At 34.2% G+C, this 19,420-nt stretch overlaps 1 protein-coding gene and 1 long non-coding RNA gene across 2 annotated transcripts in view; both read right to left on the minus strand.

The window, feature by feature from the left end:
• Nucleotides 1-19,420, minus strand: part of LOC126888616 (uncharacterized) — a 558,932-nt gene that overhangs the window by 13,236 nt on the left and 526,276 nt on the right. The window lies entirely within an intron of this gene.
• Nucleotides 1-19,420, minus strand: part of LOC114332282 (kinesin heavy chain) — a 175,808-nt gene that overhangs the window by 3,345 nt on the left and 153,043 nt on the right. The window contains exons 13-15 of the mRNA XM_028282059.2: nt 12,276-12,393; nt 8,140-8,399; nt 1,542-1,756 (exon numbers count right to left, since the gene is read on the minus strand). Coding sequence (XP_028137860.1) covers nt 1,542-1,756; nt 8,140-8,399; nt 12,276-12,393 — 593 coding nt within the window. The remainder of the gene's footprint in view (nt 1-1,541; nt 1,757-8,139; nt 8,400-12,275; nt 12,394-19,420) is intronic.

The following is a 19,420-nucleotide window of genomic DNA, read 5'->3' on the forward strand; positions in this document are numbered from 1 at the left end:
GCAATAATCGCCGAGAGAGAAGACGATCTCCAAACATTAACACACATTAACTCTCTAAGACACAAAAGCAAGAATCTATAAAGCAGCAATTAGATATACACGGCGGAGACAAGACCTGACACATCTAAAACGAGACGACTACTAGAAACAACAGAGATAAAAATACTCCGACGAATATCAGGGAAAAGTCTGTTGGATAGGGGGAGAAGCGAAAACATACGAAGATCATGCAATGTAGAAGACAAAAATGGATGGGTGACAAAACGGAAACAGGAGTGGAACGAACACATTAGTAGAATAGCAGAGGATAAGATAGTACGAATAGCACGAGATAAGTCACCAAATGGACGAAAAAGTATTGACAGACCAAGAAAAAGATGGTGCGATAACTTAAACAATTTACATACAAGAAGGAAGAAGAAGAAGAAGAAGAAGAAGACTACAAAAAGGCGTTTGATAGAGTAAAACATGATAAGCTCATAACATTTTGAAAGAAGCGGGATTAAATGATAGAGACTTGAGAATCATATATAATTTATATTATAGCCAAACTGTCAACATTAAAGTGGACGACCAATTGACAAAGGCAGTCTCCATAGATAGAGGAGTGAGACAAGGATGCATTGTGTTCCCGGTATTATTTAATATATCTGAACATATCTTCGAGCAAGCACTGCGAGAACTACTGGAAGGCGTATTAGTCAACGGAGTGTGTCTAAACAACATTAGATATGCCGACGACGCAGAAGTCTTTACAGATAGAATATATGGTTTGCAAAGAATAATATCGAGCATATCAGATATAAGTAGAGAACATAGACTTAATACAAAAAAAGTACATAGTAGTTAGTAAACGCGAAATATTGAATACACGGTTTTTGGTTAACCAACAAGCAATTGACAGAGTGATCAGCTACACATACCGTGGTACCAACATAAACAGCCAATGGGACCACTCTTGTAATATAAAATAACGCATAAGAAAATCGATATCAGCTTTCATAATGATGAAGTCTCTTTTCGGAACTCACGATTTACCACTTGGTACCAAAATCTCTATCACCAGATGCTGTGTACTATGTATTTTCTACGTTATTATACGGAGTAGAGACCTGGACACTTTCTGAAGCTTCTTTAAGAAAACTCGAGGCATTCGAGATGTGGTGTTACAGACGCATTTTAAGAATTTCGTTGGTGGATCGTGTGGCTAATGTTGAGGTCCTACGTAGATTGGACAAGAAATGTGAGATTATTAACACCATCAAAGTTATGAGAAATTAACAGATATATAGCTTGTTGCAATTCCTTCAGAACAAGGTATTTGGAATGAGAGGACCAGGGAGAAGAAAAATATCTTGGCTTCAAAACTTGAGAAACTGGTTAAATACATCGACAACCGGAATATTCCAAATAGCAGCAAAGAAAAGTTAGGATAGCCATGCTGATCTCCAACATCTGGAACGGATAGGCACTGTAAGAAGAAGAAGTCTATATTACCTTGGTAATATACAATTCTACAATCTACCGTCTGCTATACTGACCTTTATCTCCACCAATAACAGACCTACGTTTCTGGTCGTCGGTCGATCTGTTGGCCATGTTGATGCCTCCAGTTCTAATGACGGGGTTACCAGCTACGTTAACCGTGTTGTGTTGCCCTGCCCTGATTGGTTTGGCGATTGTGGCTGCTGGGCCTCTTCTTGCGAGGTTCTTCTGCCTCACAGCCTCTTTAATGCGGTCAACCTCGTATTGGTATCTACAAATGGTATTTATTAGTATGTATTAGATACATGTAGTTTAGTACATGTACACAAATCACAACATACGGATAATCATTTTCCTGTATATTTTTATTTATTAAATTACATGATACATTAAATCATTTTTTGGCAGTTACCCAGTAAATTCATCAATTTTTGATTGTTAATTGTATAAAATAAATCAAAATCGCCCAGAAATAAGCGAAAAATTTACTTCAAATAATGAAAATAACAAAAATAACTACAGCTAAAAAAAATCCAGTGAGGAAACTAAGGATTTGAATAATAATAAAGACCAGCTTGAAAATATATGGAAATATATCTACAGAGTGTGCCAAAGAAAAATGAGTGGCGAGGAAAAGAAATGAACAGCGACCGCTGAAAAGGGAAAAGCTGAAGAGGATGAAGATACTCGATTTTCTTCTACAATAAAACCTCCGTTAACCGAAATAATTGGGTTCGGATAACAAGAATTTCGGTTGAAAAGAACATTGTTTTTTGTATTCTTCTTGTATCAAATTACATAGTATACTCCGTTATAGTTGGTATTAAAAGATACTATGAGGTGATTTCGTAATGATCGAGCAACGTTGAGGATGTTGACAAATTAACATCGAATTGTTTCTAAAAAAAAAAACATAAAATCCTTTATAAAAGGTATATTTGTTAAAATCCCTATACAGGGCTACATCAAGAACATAACTAGTTTTCAATCGGCTGACCGATCATCATCAGTGTTTGCCTAAAATGTGTATAACCTGATAAAATGATGCAAAGTATTTAAAATTTTGACTACGATTTTAAAAGTTATATGTAGATCATTTTATCAAGTTATACACATTTTAGGCAAACATTGATGATGATCGGCCAACCGATTGAAAACTAGTTATGTTCTTGATGTAGCCCTGTATAGGGATTTTAACAAATATACCTTTTATAAAGGATTTTATGGTTTTTTGTAATAAATGGTATATAGCCAACTACAGGAAATTTTTCCTCGTGGAACTGTTTCTGTTTTGCCATAAAAAATTAATTTTTATTGACGAAATTATTGAAACTGTCGGTCTTTCGGTTAAACGATATTTCGGTTAACGGAGGGTTTACTGTATCTACAACACCACGGACATTTCACCTGTTTCAAATAACGCAGTTAACGATCTACATTCAACTGCTGCCTGGAATGACATTTACAAACACATCTACCAACAAATTGGAAGAAAAAAATCACGCGGGTAGCACTGTCTTACTCATAATAAAATATACTAGTAAACAGTACTGAAATGCGTATGCCTCAAACTTGTAGGTGTCATCCGCCGAAACATACCGGAGTCGTTATAACGTTTTTTTTTTGTATGGACTTTATGTCAATCAGCCAGTCACAACATGACTACTATATCAAGAAGAATAAATATTTAAAGACCGTAAGTCCATAAAATATCAATAACGAAGAAAAATTAGTTCAGCAGTAACTGTTGAGACGTAATTTAAGTACTGAAAATAAAAAGATGGTACTAAGCTAAGGTAAGCTAATTATAGCTTCCTTTCAACATCATGGGTGTGTTCAAAAGTGATCTACAAAAATTTGGTCTACAAAAAAGATGGTACTAAGCTAAAGTAAGCTAATTATAGCTTCCTTTCAACATCATAGGTGTGTTCAAAAGTGATCTACATAAATTTAATAACAATAATATAAGTATAATAATGTAAGAATAATAATAAACAAGACGGTGAGGTCCTCAAAGTTCCATAGCAAGTTTTTTCTTCCGCGGCTCCCTACTCAATTCGAAAGCTGCCTTGCTATGGACTGTCCAAGTTGCTCACCAAATTTTATCTATATACATACACATATACTTTTAATACTTGACACTACAAAACTATTTTGGTACGTGACAGAAACATCACCAATGCATTATACATACTCTCTTGTCCATTAGCTAAGATACTAAGGATATTAAACGGAGCTGGAATCTTAAGTCTATGTAGCTGTTGAATAAATCGATGTTTCATTTTTATATTTTTGGCATTAAAAAAAATATGATCTAAATATGGATATGAATATCATGTTAATGTTAAGAACTTCTGGATGGTTCTTAGTTTTGCAGAAAAAATTTGTATCGTGGAGTATCATCATCACACAGCCAAATTTGTCCACTGTCCTCCTCAAAATGTCTCCACCGTTCTCTGTCCTACGCAGCTGCAATCCAGTTTGTCGCTATTCTCTTAATGTCGTCGGTCCATCTGGTAGGTGGTCTTCCACCACTTCGCTTGTCTGCCCTTGGCCGCCCCTCTAAAATCTTTTTTGCCCATCTGTTATCTCTCTGTCTTGCGACGTGTCCTGACCATTTCCACTTCAACTTCGTAACGCGTTTTATGATGTCTTCCGCTCCAGTTCTTCGCCGAAACTCATCATTTCGTATTATGTCTCTCAAAGTTAGTGCAAGCATGAATCTTTCTATTTTTCGTTGTGGTACTTGTAATTTTCTTATTGATGTTTTAGTCAATGTCAGTGTTTCAGCTCCATAAGTAAGCATCGGAAGTACGCACTGGTTAAATGCTTTTCTTTTTAGCTTTATTGGGATGTTTTCCTTGAACACGTCTCTTAGTTTGCCATACGCTGCCCATCCTAAATCGTGGAGTACCATTTTCGGAAATACGAAAAAAGTCGCGAAACCGGTCCAAGCTTAAAATCAACATTGGTTTCAGCAGGACAGGGCAACCTGTTACACGACCAAGGAGTCTCTTCTAATACTGTGCGATCATTTTGGAGATCGCCTTATTTCGCGTGACAGTGATTTTCCACCAGACCTAACGCCACCTGATGGGTACATATGGGGAATGCTGAAGGAGTCACATTCCGGAATTGCGGACTAGAATTAAAGATTTTTTATGTCAGAGGACATCCTTAACATCTGTTTTATCGGAAACGTCGTCGTGAATAATTTACCATGGATACCAAATATATAAATAATCATAAACATTGAAATATTCATTTCAGTACTGTTTATTTTGCTGCATACTTTATTTAGTTATTATTGCGATTTGCAATCGTTTGCAATATTTAAAAGTATTAAAATAACATTTCAAAAGCTCAATGTGAATATTTAAAAAAAAAGAAAAAAAAGCTTTCAACTTTTCCCAAGAACAAATTTTATATGTAATTTTCCGAGTTATGTACTAGAAAATTAACATTGGCTGTTCAAAATAGCATAATTGTTGCATATAGCGGTTTTTAAGTTTTGGATCCCCGGCAATTAACTTTGCGAAAAATTGGCAAATAAATACAAAAATTTTAAATAAAAAGTCTGTACAGAAAGACCAATGGAGAAAAATAAACTTCAAGACAACAAACTTCATGACTAACAAAAAGGAAAAAAACTGAAATAAAGATACTTACAGAATTCACAATACCTTAGTGCAAAAATACGTTAAAAACGCGTGACTGGTTGAAAATACTTATATAACTCAACAAAAGCAAAATGCGTTTATAAGACTTACCAGAGAATACAATAAGTTGCAGTGTACAGATTCTAAAGGTGCCCGTGGGCTTGGGGGATGGTATCTATGCCCAGAATTCTAGTCGGTATACGAGAAAGTATTGGAAATAATGAAATAACAAATTTTATATTATTTGTTATTTCATTATTTCGAATACTTTCTCTCTCATACACCGACTATAATACTTCGCATAGATGCCATCCCCAACGACACCTTTAGAATCTGTGCACTGTATATATTTTTTTGAAATTTAATTTCTTTAAAAAATTTAAAAATAGGATTGCAGATCATGAGCAGCGAATAAGAACAAGTAAGACTATTGAAACAAAACTTTAGTAATTTTAATATTAATGTTAACTAAAAACGCCTAAAAAAAAGGGAACCAGTCCTTTTCTTATGTAAAAGGGATTTCAGTTAAATTGGCTGAAACTTTGCACACAGATAGCTTTGGTCATGCTGATCAAAAGTTCTCATTCCCTCAAGACTCAGAACTCAATTGTTTGTGAGTCACAGAGGGTCAAATTGTCGGTTTTTGGTCCATTTGAATAATGCATATTTGGTTAATATCCGCAGGGTGTTAGTAAATATCAGGAGCTTGGAGGAGTAAGGGCGAACTGCAAAAACGATGTTTCAGGAAAACTGAGTTAAAGTTGACAAACATGTTACAATAGTAAGGACGAACAAGTGATGCTACTAGATTATGCGGTTTATCGTCGCATTTCTACTATTGGGACCGTGCAAGTTCGGCAAAGCGACCTCTATTTCTACGCTCTGTACTTTTATTCGCACTTTTAATTATATTGGCCAATTATATTAGTCCTGGTTGCTGGATAATTGTCAAGGCCATAGTCCAAAAAAATAATAAGAAGAAAAAATAAGATGCAGGTTATGTTATGCAAACGTAAACAATTGTATGTAGTAAATAAAATTAGTTATTAAAATGCAGTACTGCAAGCAAAATACAATTAATTAAATTTACCTTTATATAATAATTGCATATCATATCAATATTGTGGAGCAATATATAATTTTTCTGCTTCAATGACAAGAGGTATGAAATATACGTCAATTGGACAATTTCAATTGACAATATGAATTATTTAAGATAGTTGCAATATTTCTACGCGACTCGCGCACGGTCGTTTCTCGTTTCCCTTCCAAGTACTTGCACACCGCGAATAGCGTGCGGTCTACTGAGGGATACGGTGTATAATCTGTATTAAAATACCGACAAAAAATCTTTACAAAGTGAATAAAACGTGTAAATCTTGGGAATTATTATTTTAATTTTACGGCTTGTTCCCAACTAAAATAGTAAATTGATATAATTAAGTATTAACTTGTAAAATTAATATAATAATCCTTCTTATTGGCGCCTTATATTCACTTTGTAAATAATATGGTCTTTGTTGGTGTTACGTTCTATCGGTACATCGGCTCATCACTACAATCTTTTCTCAGAAGCGTTGAACAGATTAAAGAAAGGTGCCTTTGTAAGCGGAAAATTTATGGCCAAGTACTAATAAAAATTACAAAATACAATAAACTGTATGCAAATTTAGTTTCTCTACTATTATGCAAATCTTTTCCTAGGGTATGGAAATCATTCAGGTAGATCTTAAAAATTTAAGAGGATTGTGCAACATTTTTATGAAATAAAAAAAAAGAGGTTTGATACTTTTTAGTCTATCAAAATAAACATCCCTAGTGTTTTTAATAAAATTCACAAAGAAAGCTTCAATTGAATTCAACTTGATTTTCATCGTCTACGGTTTCTTCGTCTTCTGTATCTCACTGTATTTCACCAATTAAAGCTACTAAGCTACAGAATTACAGAAACACCGGCGCGTTAACAGAGGAGAAGGGGCAAACCTTGAACGGTAACGCAACGAAAGCCTGTGGGTTCTTTAAAAGTATGTGAGGAAGATAAGACTGTTTTTGAAATGACCATTTTTCGGGTTCGCCTTTACTCCTACAAGCCCCTGATATGTGCAACTAACTTCAGGGAGTGATTCTGCATGAAAAATAATGACAGTTTGCTATATAAACGTATACTCGCAAAAGCTATTTTCTCCGAGATACGGGGCGTTGAAATTTTTCTTACAAACTAATTATTTATTTATTACCCTGAAACCGGTTTTTTATTATTTAATATTATACAAATGAACGATATATTCAAATGAAACTCGGTTGGTTTTAAGAGGTAGTTATTGCGCGTTATTTGCCACACAATTAAGGATTTTATATTCATCATTGGCGTGCATACGAGTAATGGACTCGACACGGGTAAAGAAAAAAAAATTAATTGCCACTAAGATATTTCAATATTTTTGAAATCGAATATCGGAGCGGAAGGCTTTTAGATTCACCGTTAATTCCTCCGTTCGGCCTTTACTGAGTCCTCTACACCATTTGCGAACATATTGAATAGATATGCACTTCTATCCATAAAGTTCGATTAACTGACGATGAATGTTAATAGGTAAAATTCATTTTGTAATTAACCGACCTCCGACCTTGGACCTCCATCTTCGAAGGCTTTTAGGCCGACACTGAGCAATGCAGCGAGACGAAGTGGTGGGATAAGAGAGAGGGAGAGTTGATGTGTAAGGCAGTGTTGCCAGATTTCTCCCAGCACGGCGCACTATTTCTCAGCAGCATTTTACGAATAACCCTAGTAGATCTAGCTCCATTAGAAAGCATTTCTCGATAAGGTGATTTACGTCAAATCGACATAAATGAGTTAAAGAATTTGTAGTTTTCTTTTGTAAAGAACGTAAATCTGAATAAAACGTGATGAACCAATTCCCCAATATAATGCTTAAACTGCTCACGAAATCGCTTTTGTGTAAAATCTAAATAAAATATACAAAACAGATTTAACCTTTTCCGGTCTCTCATCGCGCCTTCTTTGGCTTCCTTCAGTGCAGTTTCCAGTGCTTTGACTCTTTCCATCGTAGCTCGTAGTCTCTTTTCGAGTTTGGGAAGTTCACAGCGCAGATCCGCGTTGTCTCGTACCAACTGCTTGTGGACTTTTGTCAATTGATCGAGATTGTTTTCGAGGAACGATATCTTCTGTTTTTGAGCCAGAGAGCCGCCGTCTTCCTCATTGTCTTCCGACGAAAGATTTTTCTTCATACGTGCCTGAAACAGAACTGGTTAGAACTCTTTGATAAAAGGCAATTATTGAAAAAAACATAAACTATAACTAGGGTCCGGATAATTACGCATTTAACATGCATGCAGATATGCATTGAGAATCTTAACAATATGAAATTAAATTTGTTTAACAAGTTGTTGACACCTCACGTTATAAAACACCTTATGTTATATTCAACTAGCTCCTCCCATGCTTGCTCAATTGCTTCCCATAATTTAATTCTATTCCGTGGACTAAGGTTTCTTTCATTTAATTACTTTGTCAACTGCCCACATATTTTCGATGGTTAACGTCGAAAGTTCAGGAAGGCGACGGAAGAACATTAACGTGAGTTTATTTCAACCATTCTAGAACAATTCTACTCGTTTGCACTGGAAAATTGTTATGTTGGAGGATGACCTTTAGTGTTGCCCAAAATCGGTCTTGGTCTTCTTGCGTTTTCGCAAGACCAAGACCGTCTAATTTTAGCAAGACCAAGACTTACCGTGCAAGACTTAAGCAAGAACAAGACTACGCCTGCGAGACTCTTGCGTCTTGCAGTTACAACTGAGGGTCGTTTTAGGGAGTATATAAGTTCAGCTATATTCTTAGATGACTCGGCTATATTCTTCGGCTATATTCTTACTCTATGACAAACAAAAAAAAATGTAAAAAAATTGTAAAATTTTTTTGAAAATTGGATCTATGCGCATTACGAACAGTACCATAAACATACATAGCGAATCAAAATATCCACTAAAAAAACACTTGACACATTTGACATGTACTCAGAGGTGACTATTATAATGTAAAAATAAAATATTTTGTACATTCTTTCCCAGCAGCAGACTTCTTCGCTCTGAAATTAATTGTCCAGGTTTTGAGAATAGTCGTCTTCTAATCATAACATATCATTCCTGTTTCCCATACAGTAATATCGAATATCGTATACAAACTTTTTAAAAATGTGTCAGCTTAGCTGATAGAAAAGATACTTAATAAGTATATAAGCAATTAATTTTTTTTCATTATTAGTTTTCTAGGAACCCCCTCTGTGGCTCAGTGGTAAGAGCGCCTAACCTTTGGATCGAAAGTTCCGAATGGTAGTGAGTTCGAATCTCACCAGGGTCGGGAAGTTTTTCATTTATTATAAATTAATAAATGAAAATAGTTTCTGTCCTTGTGGGATCGGTACTCACCGGAGGGACCGCAAACATTCGAATACAATTAGCGTCTCTTTGCAAAGACAATGACGTCGACTTTGCAAAGTAACAAGACACTTACTCAACACACACACTACACATTACACCTGAGTTAGTGATAAGTTATATAACTACGTGGCTAAAGGTTCTAGGCCAGAATCAGAGAAAAAAGTTTTCTAGGAATCCAAACACCAGAAATCTTATCGGTATACATATTATAGTAAGACTATTATGTATTGTTTATGCTGACTGTGCTATGAGGTCACTCGGCTAAACAAAATTTGCTGAAACAGCGCGGCTATTATTTAAAAGTATCATAAGATAATGATACGAGACAAAAGTACAGATAATGCCGAATATCGTGTAAACAAAATACCGAAATATTATTTTAACGATATACACTTCTCCAAGAAATTAACGCACCATCTTAAAAACGGGTCATTTTTAATGTCTCAAATTTCCTAAACCTGTTGTCCGATTTAAGTGATTTTTTTAATATGTTGTCTTATTCTTTATACATATGTATTGCTGTAATAATATTTATTGTTGCTAGACAGGTCAATTATTGTCATTGTATACAGGGTGCACCAATCAAACTGAGGTTTTTCTCACTCTGTGGAATATCTAGCATTATGCTAACTTATTATTCAAGCATGCAATAGCATACTGAAATTAAAACCCAACTACAGCCTCATATTTTCTTAGCATTATGTTTTTTATTCATTCACTTATATTGGATAATAAAAAAGTTAGGTACTTTTTTAACTAGACATATTTATCAATATTGGATGTTTTTAAATAAGTATGGCAAACTTTAATGGGTACCTAATTCTACACAAAAAAGTAATGAAAGTTTGCTTCATATATACTTTATAAATGCTTCGTTTCCCAAATAGGGGTGTTGAAATTTTTCTTACGAACTGACGATTTATTTATTGCTCTAAAACCGGTTGAAATATGCAAATGAAATTTTGTGGGTTTTAAGAGGTAGTTTTAACTTTAATTAATTAGAACATAGGCAGGTATCACTTGGATCGTGGGTTCAAACCCCACCCGGTGTCAGTTGTTTAGATATTTATTAATTTGGCTAGTCTTTAATATGGCTGTGATATTCAAGCTTAAAGTGTACCTCTCTGTTACATTGTTCTAAGATATGCAATAGGCTAATGGGCAACTGCGAGACTTGCAAGACTCTTGCTGCAAGACCCATACAAAGACCAAGACCGGGAGCGCAATACCAAGACCAAGACCAGGTGTACTGGCGCAAGACCAAGACTGTGTAAGTCTTGTCTTGGTCTTGCATTTGGGCAACACTAATGACCTTGTTACTGGGGAATCTCTGGATCACTGATGGCAACATTATGTTCTTAAGAATATGTAGTAAAATCTTGTTAATTTTTCATCTATATGAGAACAAATGCCCGGATCTTTAGCACTTATCCATCCATTACTTGAACCGAGAATTCTCCACTATGTCTTAAATGCTGAGTATACAGTTCATCAAACCTATGATTATTATTCAAACTTATTCGACCACTGCTATATAATTGAGCTTACTACAAACGTTTTTTGAGCTTCCTTTGTTGAACCGTTCCAATGTTTTTCGTCACCAATTGACGTGAACCGTTTTTTGCTCTGTGAGCAAATGAGGGATCCCACGGGAAACCAACTTCGTAACACCCAATTCTTCACGTAGGATCTTTTGGATAGAGGTATTTGAGATGCCCAAAGATACCTCTATCTCCCGGTATGTTACACGGCGGTGATCGGCCATCCTTAATTAGCTGACGAACCGCATCAATGTTTTGGTATGTGACTGCTGCTTTGGGTGGACCTGGCCTGAATTCGTCGCTGAGACTGGAGCGAGCATGTTGAAAATCGCAATACCAGCGGGAAATAGTTGACTGATGTGATGCTTCATTCCCAAACACAAAAACAATTTCAGCGAAACATTGCTGTTGGAATAATCCTCTCCGAAAATTGAAAAAAATGTATGCTCGAAAATGTTCTCGGCTAAGATCTATTTCTATATATGAAAAAAAAAGAAGAAGAAGATGTATAATGGAAAATTGTGGTGAGCAACTTGGATAGTCCATGGCGGCCAGCTGCAGCTTTTGAACTGAGTAGAGAGCTGTGGAAGAGTTTGCTATGGAACTCTAAGGACCTCATTGCCTTCTGTATGTATGAATTATCATCATCATCATCGGCTCGACAACCCTTTCTGGGTCTTGGCCTCTTCCAGGATTCTTCTCCATTCTGATATGTTTCGTGCTTTTTTTCTCCAGTTTTTTATTATTAAGGTTACTATTATATCAGAAAGATGAAGTAGGTTATTATATCATTTTCTATTTGTTCTATGAATAGAAATCTGTATGTATGAATAGAAAACAAAAAAGTTGTGACTGGCTAATTGGCACCCAAGTCTATCCCATAAAACAAAACAAAAAAAAAACAAAAAAAAATTAAAGGTCTTTTTTTTGACCGACTTGCTAATTTCAAAAATTCACTGTATCTACACGACTTGTTGTATCGCAATGAAACTCTGGATTTATGTTAATAAAAGAGTGAGGTTACATTTACGTCGGAAGGTTTTATTAGAGGCTCTCTCTAAGCGGCTATAGGCAAAACTAAAGAGACAAACCAAAAAATAAATTTGTAAAGTTATCCAAAAAATCTTACCTGCAAATCTTGCACGAACAATTTTCTCAGGTTGTGCAGAGTCTGTAGTTCTTTGGCGACAGTGTCTTCGAGTCCTTTGAGGTCTTTTCTCGCCTGTTCGCGTCTCTCGTTCGTAGCGCTGTAGAATTACATCCATTTTTGAGACACTGCGGCTGCCACACCACGTGCATAAGCACACGGATAAAGGTTTGGTTAGGTTTCATTTTATCAATGAGATTTTTCAATATTAATTTTTGTTTAAGAATTCAAAAGGAAAGTGAATCGTTTTTAGTAGAAACCCAAAAATATTACTGATTGGCTCGACTAAAGGTACTAGTACAGAATGCACGTATGTTCGGTTGAATGAGTCAGGACATTTATTGGTCGTTAGTGGATGTGAACTTATGGATATAAATCTTACATTTGTCAAACAAATTATGTCAAAGAATTGATCGTTTTTGCTGTTATTTAAATTTTCAAGATAGGAATGAAACCAGAACTCCAATTTATATCAATATACAGTGCTAGTCAAAAGTCCCTACTCCCTAAACGGTTATACTTATACACTCCTGGCAAAAAAAACAGGACACCTTAAAAATGGGTAATTTTTTATGGTTCAAATTTCCTAAACCTGTGGTCCGATTTAAGTGATTTTTTTAATATGTTATAGCCTTATTTTTTACAAATATCGCTGTAATAATATTGTTGCTAAACAGGTAAATTTTCATTTTATACCGGGGGACCAATCAAACTGTATTTTTTTCTCAAAGTTCGCAAAACCCTGTGGAATATTCGAGCACTTATAAAATAATGAAATTGAAACCCAACTATAGCCTTAGGTTTTCTTAACATTCTGTTTTTTGATTCATTCGCTTATGTTGGATAATAAAAAAGTTAGGTACTTTAACAACTAGCCATGTTTTTCATCAATACATAAGTATGACAAACTTTAAGAGGTAATTCTGCATGAAAACATAATGACCGTTTGCATTATAAACGTATGTTCGCAAATGCTTCATTTCCGAGATACGGGTCGTTGAAATTTTTCTTACAAACTGACGATTTATTGTTCTAAAACTGATTGAAATTAGAATTAGTACGGCACTGAGATATTTCAAATTAAAAATAATTTTTCCTCGTCCTCGATTCATTTACAATAAAAATCTTTCTTCCCTTATTTTCTATGAGGCGCCGTTTTATGCAAAAAACATCCTAACGTTTACAAAGTATTTGAAATAAGATTCTATGCACATGAAAACTACCTCGAATACTTTGTAAGCGTTAAGATATTTTATTTTTTCAAAAAAAAACGGCGCCTGATATGAAAAAACTGCAAGAAAGATTTTTTATTTTAAATTGAACGAGGACTTCAAAAATAATTTTTAATTTGAAATATCTCAGTGTCTCAGTGCCGTACTAATTTTTTCTATAAAAAATTCAGACCATTACCCGTACAGGTCATATTACTCGTATGCGCGCCAATGGTAAATATAAAATTCTTAGTTGTATGTCAAAAAATGCACAATAACTATCTCTTAAAACCCACCAAATTTAATTTGCATATTTCAGAATTACCCCTTAGAGTTTGTCATACTTATCAAAAAAACCCTGTATCGATGAAAAACATGGCTAGTTGTTAAAGTACCTAACTTTTTTAATATCTAACATAAGCGAATGAGTTCAAAAAACAAAATGTTCAGAAAACCTGAGGTTATAGTTGGGTTTTGATTTTAGTATTTTATAAATGCTAGAATATTCCACAGGGTGTTGCGAACTTTGAGAAAAAACACAGTTTGATTGGTCCACCCGGTATACAATGAAAATTTACCTTTTTAACATACCATATTATTACAGCGATATTGTTAAAGAATAAGGCTATAACAATATTGAAAAAAACATTTAAATCGGACAACAGGTTTAGGAAACTTGAGACATCAAAAATCAACCATTTTTAAGGTGGTACGTTAATTTCTTGGAGTAGTGTACTTTCAGAACCATTTTAAGGTCCGTTATTGTTTCCAATACAAATATCTCTACTCAAATCAATACAAATATCTCTACATTTTTTAGGTGTCCGGTTTTTTTTTGGCTAGGAGTGTAATAGTGAAATTTGGAGGGAGGAAATACATGGACGTAGGCTCCTCAAATAGTCATAACAGGTGACGTAATAGTGACAGATGAAGTTATAGAGCCCCTTTGATCGATACTTTTAAATGGGATCTTATGGCAAGTGACATCTCGTTTAAAAAGTATTGAAAGTGCTATTCGTTGCAAGATATTTCGGATTTAATCAGATTTATCATTTAGTAAAGTACCATTAGATTTTGGATATAATTTAAAATTGAACCTAATGTAACGAAAGACTAATGGTGACTATTCGTTACAGCATTAAGGGAGTACAGTCATTTTGTGCTTGATATCGGCCCAGTCTCTTAATCTGGGGAATTCCATCCGAATTATCTTGCAACGGATAGTACCTGATTCGATCATACTAATTTTGTTTGGGTTTAAGTTGATTTTGATGAATAAATTAGTTACATATAAAATTCTAGTTTCGCATTCGCATTGATAAACATTCAAACGTCCGCCTATGGTTTTTTGTCAAAAAAGTTGACGTTGACGTAAAAACAACTAGGGAATTGAAAAACTAAACACCAAGAACATACTAAGCACGTAAGTAATATAGCAAATAATAATACACATTTTTGAAGGAATGGTCTCCAGAAGTTTATACGCGGAAATATAGAAGGGTTAAAGAGGTAGAGGCGTATCTCTAGTATATAAGGACAACAGTGTCGCGACCATATAATAGTCAAAATGAGTGAACATAAATTAACAGGATTAAACCTGGAAGAGTAGGAAGACCAAATAAGACCTGGTTAAAGACGCGTAGGGAAGACATGTCGTGAAGGGACGAATATTGGTATAATCCAAGATAGAAACTTGTGGAGAAATGTAATTAGAAAAGCAGGTTTATAAGAGAATTATAATAATGTTTGAACTCAATAAATGATAAGATTGGGGGAAAATTTTAAAATTTTCGATGATGGAAATTTTAGAAAACAGTGACGGAGCCGCGCTGAGGCTAAGACTGGCATTATTGTTGTAACTATTAAAATTTACGAAAATCCGATACTTGAAATAACTAATAGCAAATGTTCAATGAAATTATAAAATAATATCTAATTAACACATCCACTATCGACCACATGGAAGTAATGCACATGGGCTGCTATGTGTTAATATAGTTAATACAGTTAAGTGAAGTAAAGTCTGTTGAAAATTGTAATTGTTATAGCAAAATAGTTCAAAGACAAATAATTTTGATTACGGCAGTCAACCTATGTGTAATACTTAAGAAAAATCATTTGAGGCACTTACTACAAGTAACAATAAATTAATTATTGTCTAAATTCTTACTTAAGATCGTTAAAAATATATTTATATACACATTTTTCAGCTTGTCTTTACAACATATTTACATATTTTTTACAAATTACGTATTAAGCACAACATTAATATCACAATTTTTACTATAAACGGGGCTTCAAATATTTAAAAGGACATTTACTGATGTACATCTAATTAACTTTTTCACTTTTGATGCTATATAGATCTATTTAAGAATATATCAGACACCAGAAAAAAATGGATTGGATTAGACAAATAGAAATAATCGGGAAATAACCTGATGTGGAGAAGGTACGAGAAGTAAAGGAAAACACATAAGTACTTATAGAGTACTTTGACTCTTTCACTTAACTACTTTATTATATATAGAGAAAATAGGTGATAGTCCTAGCCATTTTTCAAAATTTGAAATTTTTCGCGAGCAGCAATTAAACAATTATTTAAAAAGTGTAAAAAAAGGTATGTATTAAATTTTTCACTCAGTGTTTGGATTTCACGAATTTTAAAGTGAAATAAAATGATTCACATCGTTGTTTCAAATATGCAAAATAATTCTTCAAGCAGCCTTTACTATTTCAGGATACCTCGATTCTTTATCATCCTTTCATCTTGGTCTGGGACGGTCTACTGATTTTCTACCGTCTGGTTCAGTGATGGGCAAAGTACGGCCCGCTTGGCCCGCGAAAGTATTTAATCCGGCCCGCCGAGGGTATATCGACATGGATAGTATAAATATAGTTTTAACTCAAAATGCATTTTTTCTATAATTCTGGTCTCACCTGTAGAATTTCTTGAACTTTGTGGCCCCCATTAAAAAAGCTTGCCCAGTCTGGTCTATCAAAAAACACTGTTTTTAACACTCCTTTTTCCTCTGATTTTACCACATGACCTGCCCATCTTATCCGGTTAGCTTTTATATGCCTGACGATATTTTCAATACCACACAGTCACCAATTCAGCTGTGCGGCACCTTCTCCACTCTCCAGGCAATTCATCTCTTTGAGGGCCAAATATCATTATGAGAACTTTCCTTTCAACAACAAACATCATATTTATATCCCGCTGATGAAGAGTCCATGTTTCACTTCCAAATGTAATAATTGGGCGAATAATTGGAATGCACAATCTTAATTTAGATTGTCTTTTCAGCAGCTTCGATCTTGATAATTCAGTATATTTTATGTCAAATTTTTGGCGTTCAGCACCGTTACCGTAAATATACAGACAACGCTTGTAAGAAATTTAATGAATTTATAATTTTTTTTCATATCCATTTCTACTTGTATGATATCTAGTACCTACAAGGACAGGCGCAAATCTATCTGAAAGCTAAGCTAATGCAGGGAGCTACATAAAATATAGCGATTACTCACTTGGCGCCCAACGTGGGGCCACATAATTCAATACTAATGCTAGGTAGAGGGAGAATATAGAATGAAAGTTATAATTAATAGTTATTTTAAACGAAAAATATAGTTAATGTTTCGGTGGGAATTGATGGTACCATTTATTTTTTATAGTAGCAATTTGGTTGAGTAATATTATTTAGATTTGTTATGAAATTAATAATTACTTCCTCCAATATGGTATTCGTAACAATTTCTACGGCATTTTCAAAGAAAGATGGATAGAAAGAGGAGATACCTCAAAACATTGAGTACAAAACGGAACCGAAAACCTAGAAAATCTCGAATCACCAGTCAAATAACAGCAAAGTAATTGTGTAATATAATCACAAATTTGACAATAAACTTGAATACAACCAAATTAAAAAGAAAGACACTTTTAGCATTTAATTTAATGAAATTAGTGTCGTATTTGTTCGTGTTAATTATTTTGGGAATAAAAATGCCCATAAAGTAATTAATCATAGTATTTTTACTTTAATAAATCATGGAAAATTGAAAAACATTCTTGATAACTTGTACAATTGGAAAAATTATATTTAAATACTTTTTTATTAATCTACAACTTGCATTACTTTTATACATTCTGTGTAAGTTCATATATACAGGCCGACAGGAAGAGGAATAAACGTGAGCATACTTTCTTTGCCTCCTTTATAGTAAAATTTTTCAACAAATCTGACGATTCTTATGTACAGTGGGCACTTGTTTTTCAGTTATAATATAATTTAAATTTTTAATTATAACAATAAAATTCGTAAGAGATTGTTGAAAAATTTGACTATAAAGGAGGCAAAGAAAATATTCTCACGTCTACTCCTATTCCGGTCGACCTGTACGTTTATTTAGAAATATAAAATAATCAAAACGACTTTATTCTTCGTTAAAAATTTTTTGTTTCGTCACGTTTTACTTTAATTTTGAAAATTTTCTACACTTGTTTATTCTTCCGACGATTTGGCGACACTGCCAGTGGGAGATGGTATAAAATTAAACAACTGAACAATGATGTGCATTAGAATAAAACCGTTTAGAAGAGATCTATAGCGTTGCCAGTAAAGTTAATGGTATCTTAGTAAAATGTCCTCGTAACTATTTTCGGCCTAGAATTTTTTGCAAATAACTTTGTCCTATATCTAAACAACGTTCACATAAAATAAATAAAAAATATAAACAAAAAATCAATAATTAACGTGCTCACTACTATAAAAATAAAAAAATAACTTACATTGATAAATTTCTTCGGTTTGAAATCACATTAATAAAATAAAACTCAACCAAACGGTGGTGTGACAATGCGATGTTAAAAAATAAAATCTAAAATACTGTTAGGGACTAGTGAAAAGGAAAATAGTAAGGTTTTTAACTATTATGTTAGTAGCTAACTCTCATAATATATTCGTTAATTAGTTAAGTTGAATATTATTACTATATACGATATGACTTCTTACTGTTAATTTATTATTAGTTATCATTGATAACAGTTTAAGAACGTTTTCAATGTATTAGTGTTATATCACAATCTTACAATAGATATTATAAATACTTTATAATAGCTACCAAAATTTATAGACTCAGACCTAACAGACAATATTTTTGAAATTATGTAATTTGAAAATAATTAACACAAAAAATTTTAAGTTGAGATTTGAGCAGACGAGCATTCATAAAAAACATGCGAAAGAGAATCGCTGAGTATATTGAAGCGAGCTGAGTATATTTTGTGATAAGATTTACTTTCGTAAAACAAAACAACATAAAGTAAGCCTCGATGCACGCAGCGACCAAGCTGCATGCAATCGCTGGCGGTTCTGCAGTGCATGAGTTGTAATTAGGCACTGCACACTCGACCTGAAACGCGGTGGCGTGCAAGCTACTTGCAAGCAGCGTGGGCCGAGAGGACGCAAATTTCTGCTACGCTGCCACGTACACGCGGCTTACACAAAACGTCGGGAGGTTTGGCAGTCTGTACTTCTAGTGTTTGGGTAAGACTAGAAGGTACAAGTATCAGTGGGTAGAAGTTGACCGCGCGATGGATTTCAACGTAGATACAGAGTTGTTTATTTCTGCCGTATATTAAAGCCGAGCAACCGATCAAATGTGTATGGACGGGAAACAAACAAGCCAAGCGCCTGCAGCTTGCTCGCAGCGTACATGCTACTTGCAAAGACGCAAATGTGCATCAAGGATAAGCATGCAACTTTGCGTTGATATATTAATATTCGACAATGTAAATGTTCATGCATTATAGAAATGATTATAGAAAAATCAATACATACTTCGCATGATTTGTAATGAGTGAAAGCAAAATACACACACCGGCAAAATTAAAGAAACACCTTAAAAATG

This window comes from Diabrotica virgifera, chromosome 1 (genome assembly GCF_917563875.1).
Source record: "Diabrotica virgifera virgifera chromosome 1, PGI_DIABVI_V3a".
Taxonomy (NCBI): domain Eukaryota; kingdom Metazoa; phylum Arthropoda; class Insecta; order Coleoptera; family Chrysomelidae; genus Diabrotica; species Diabrotica virgifera.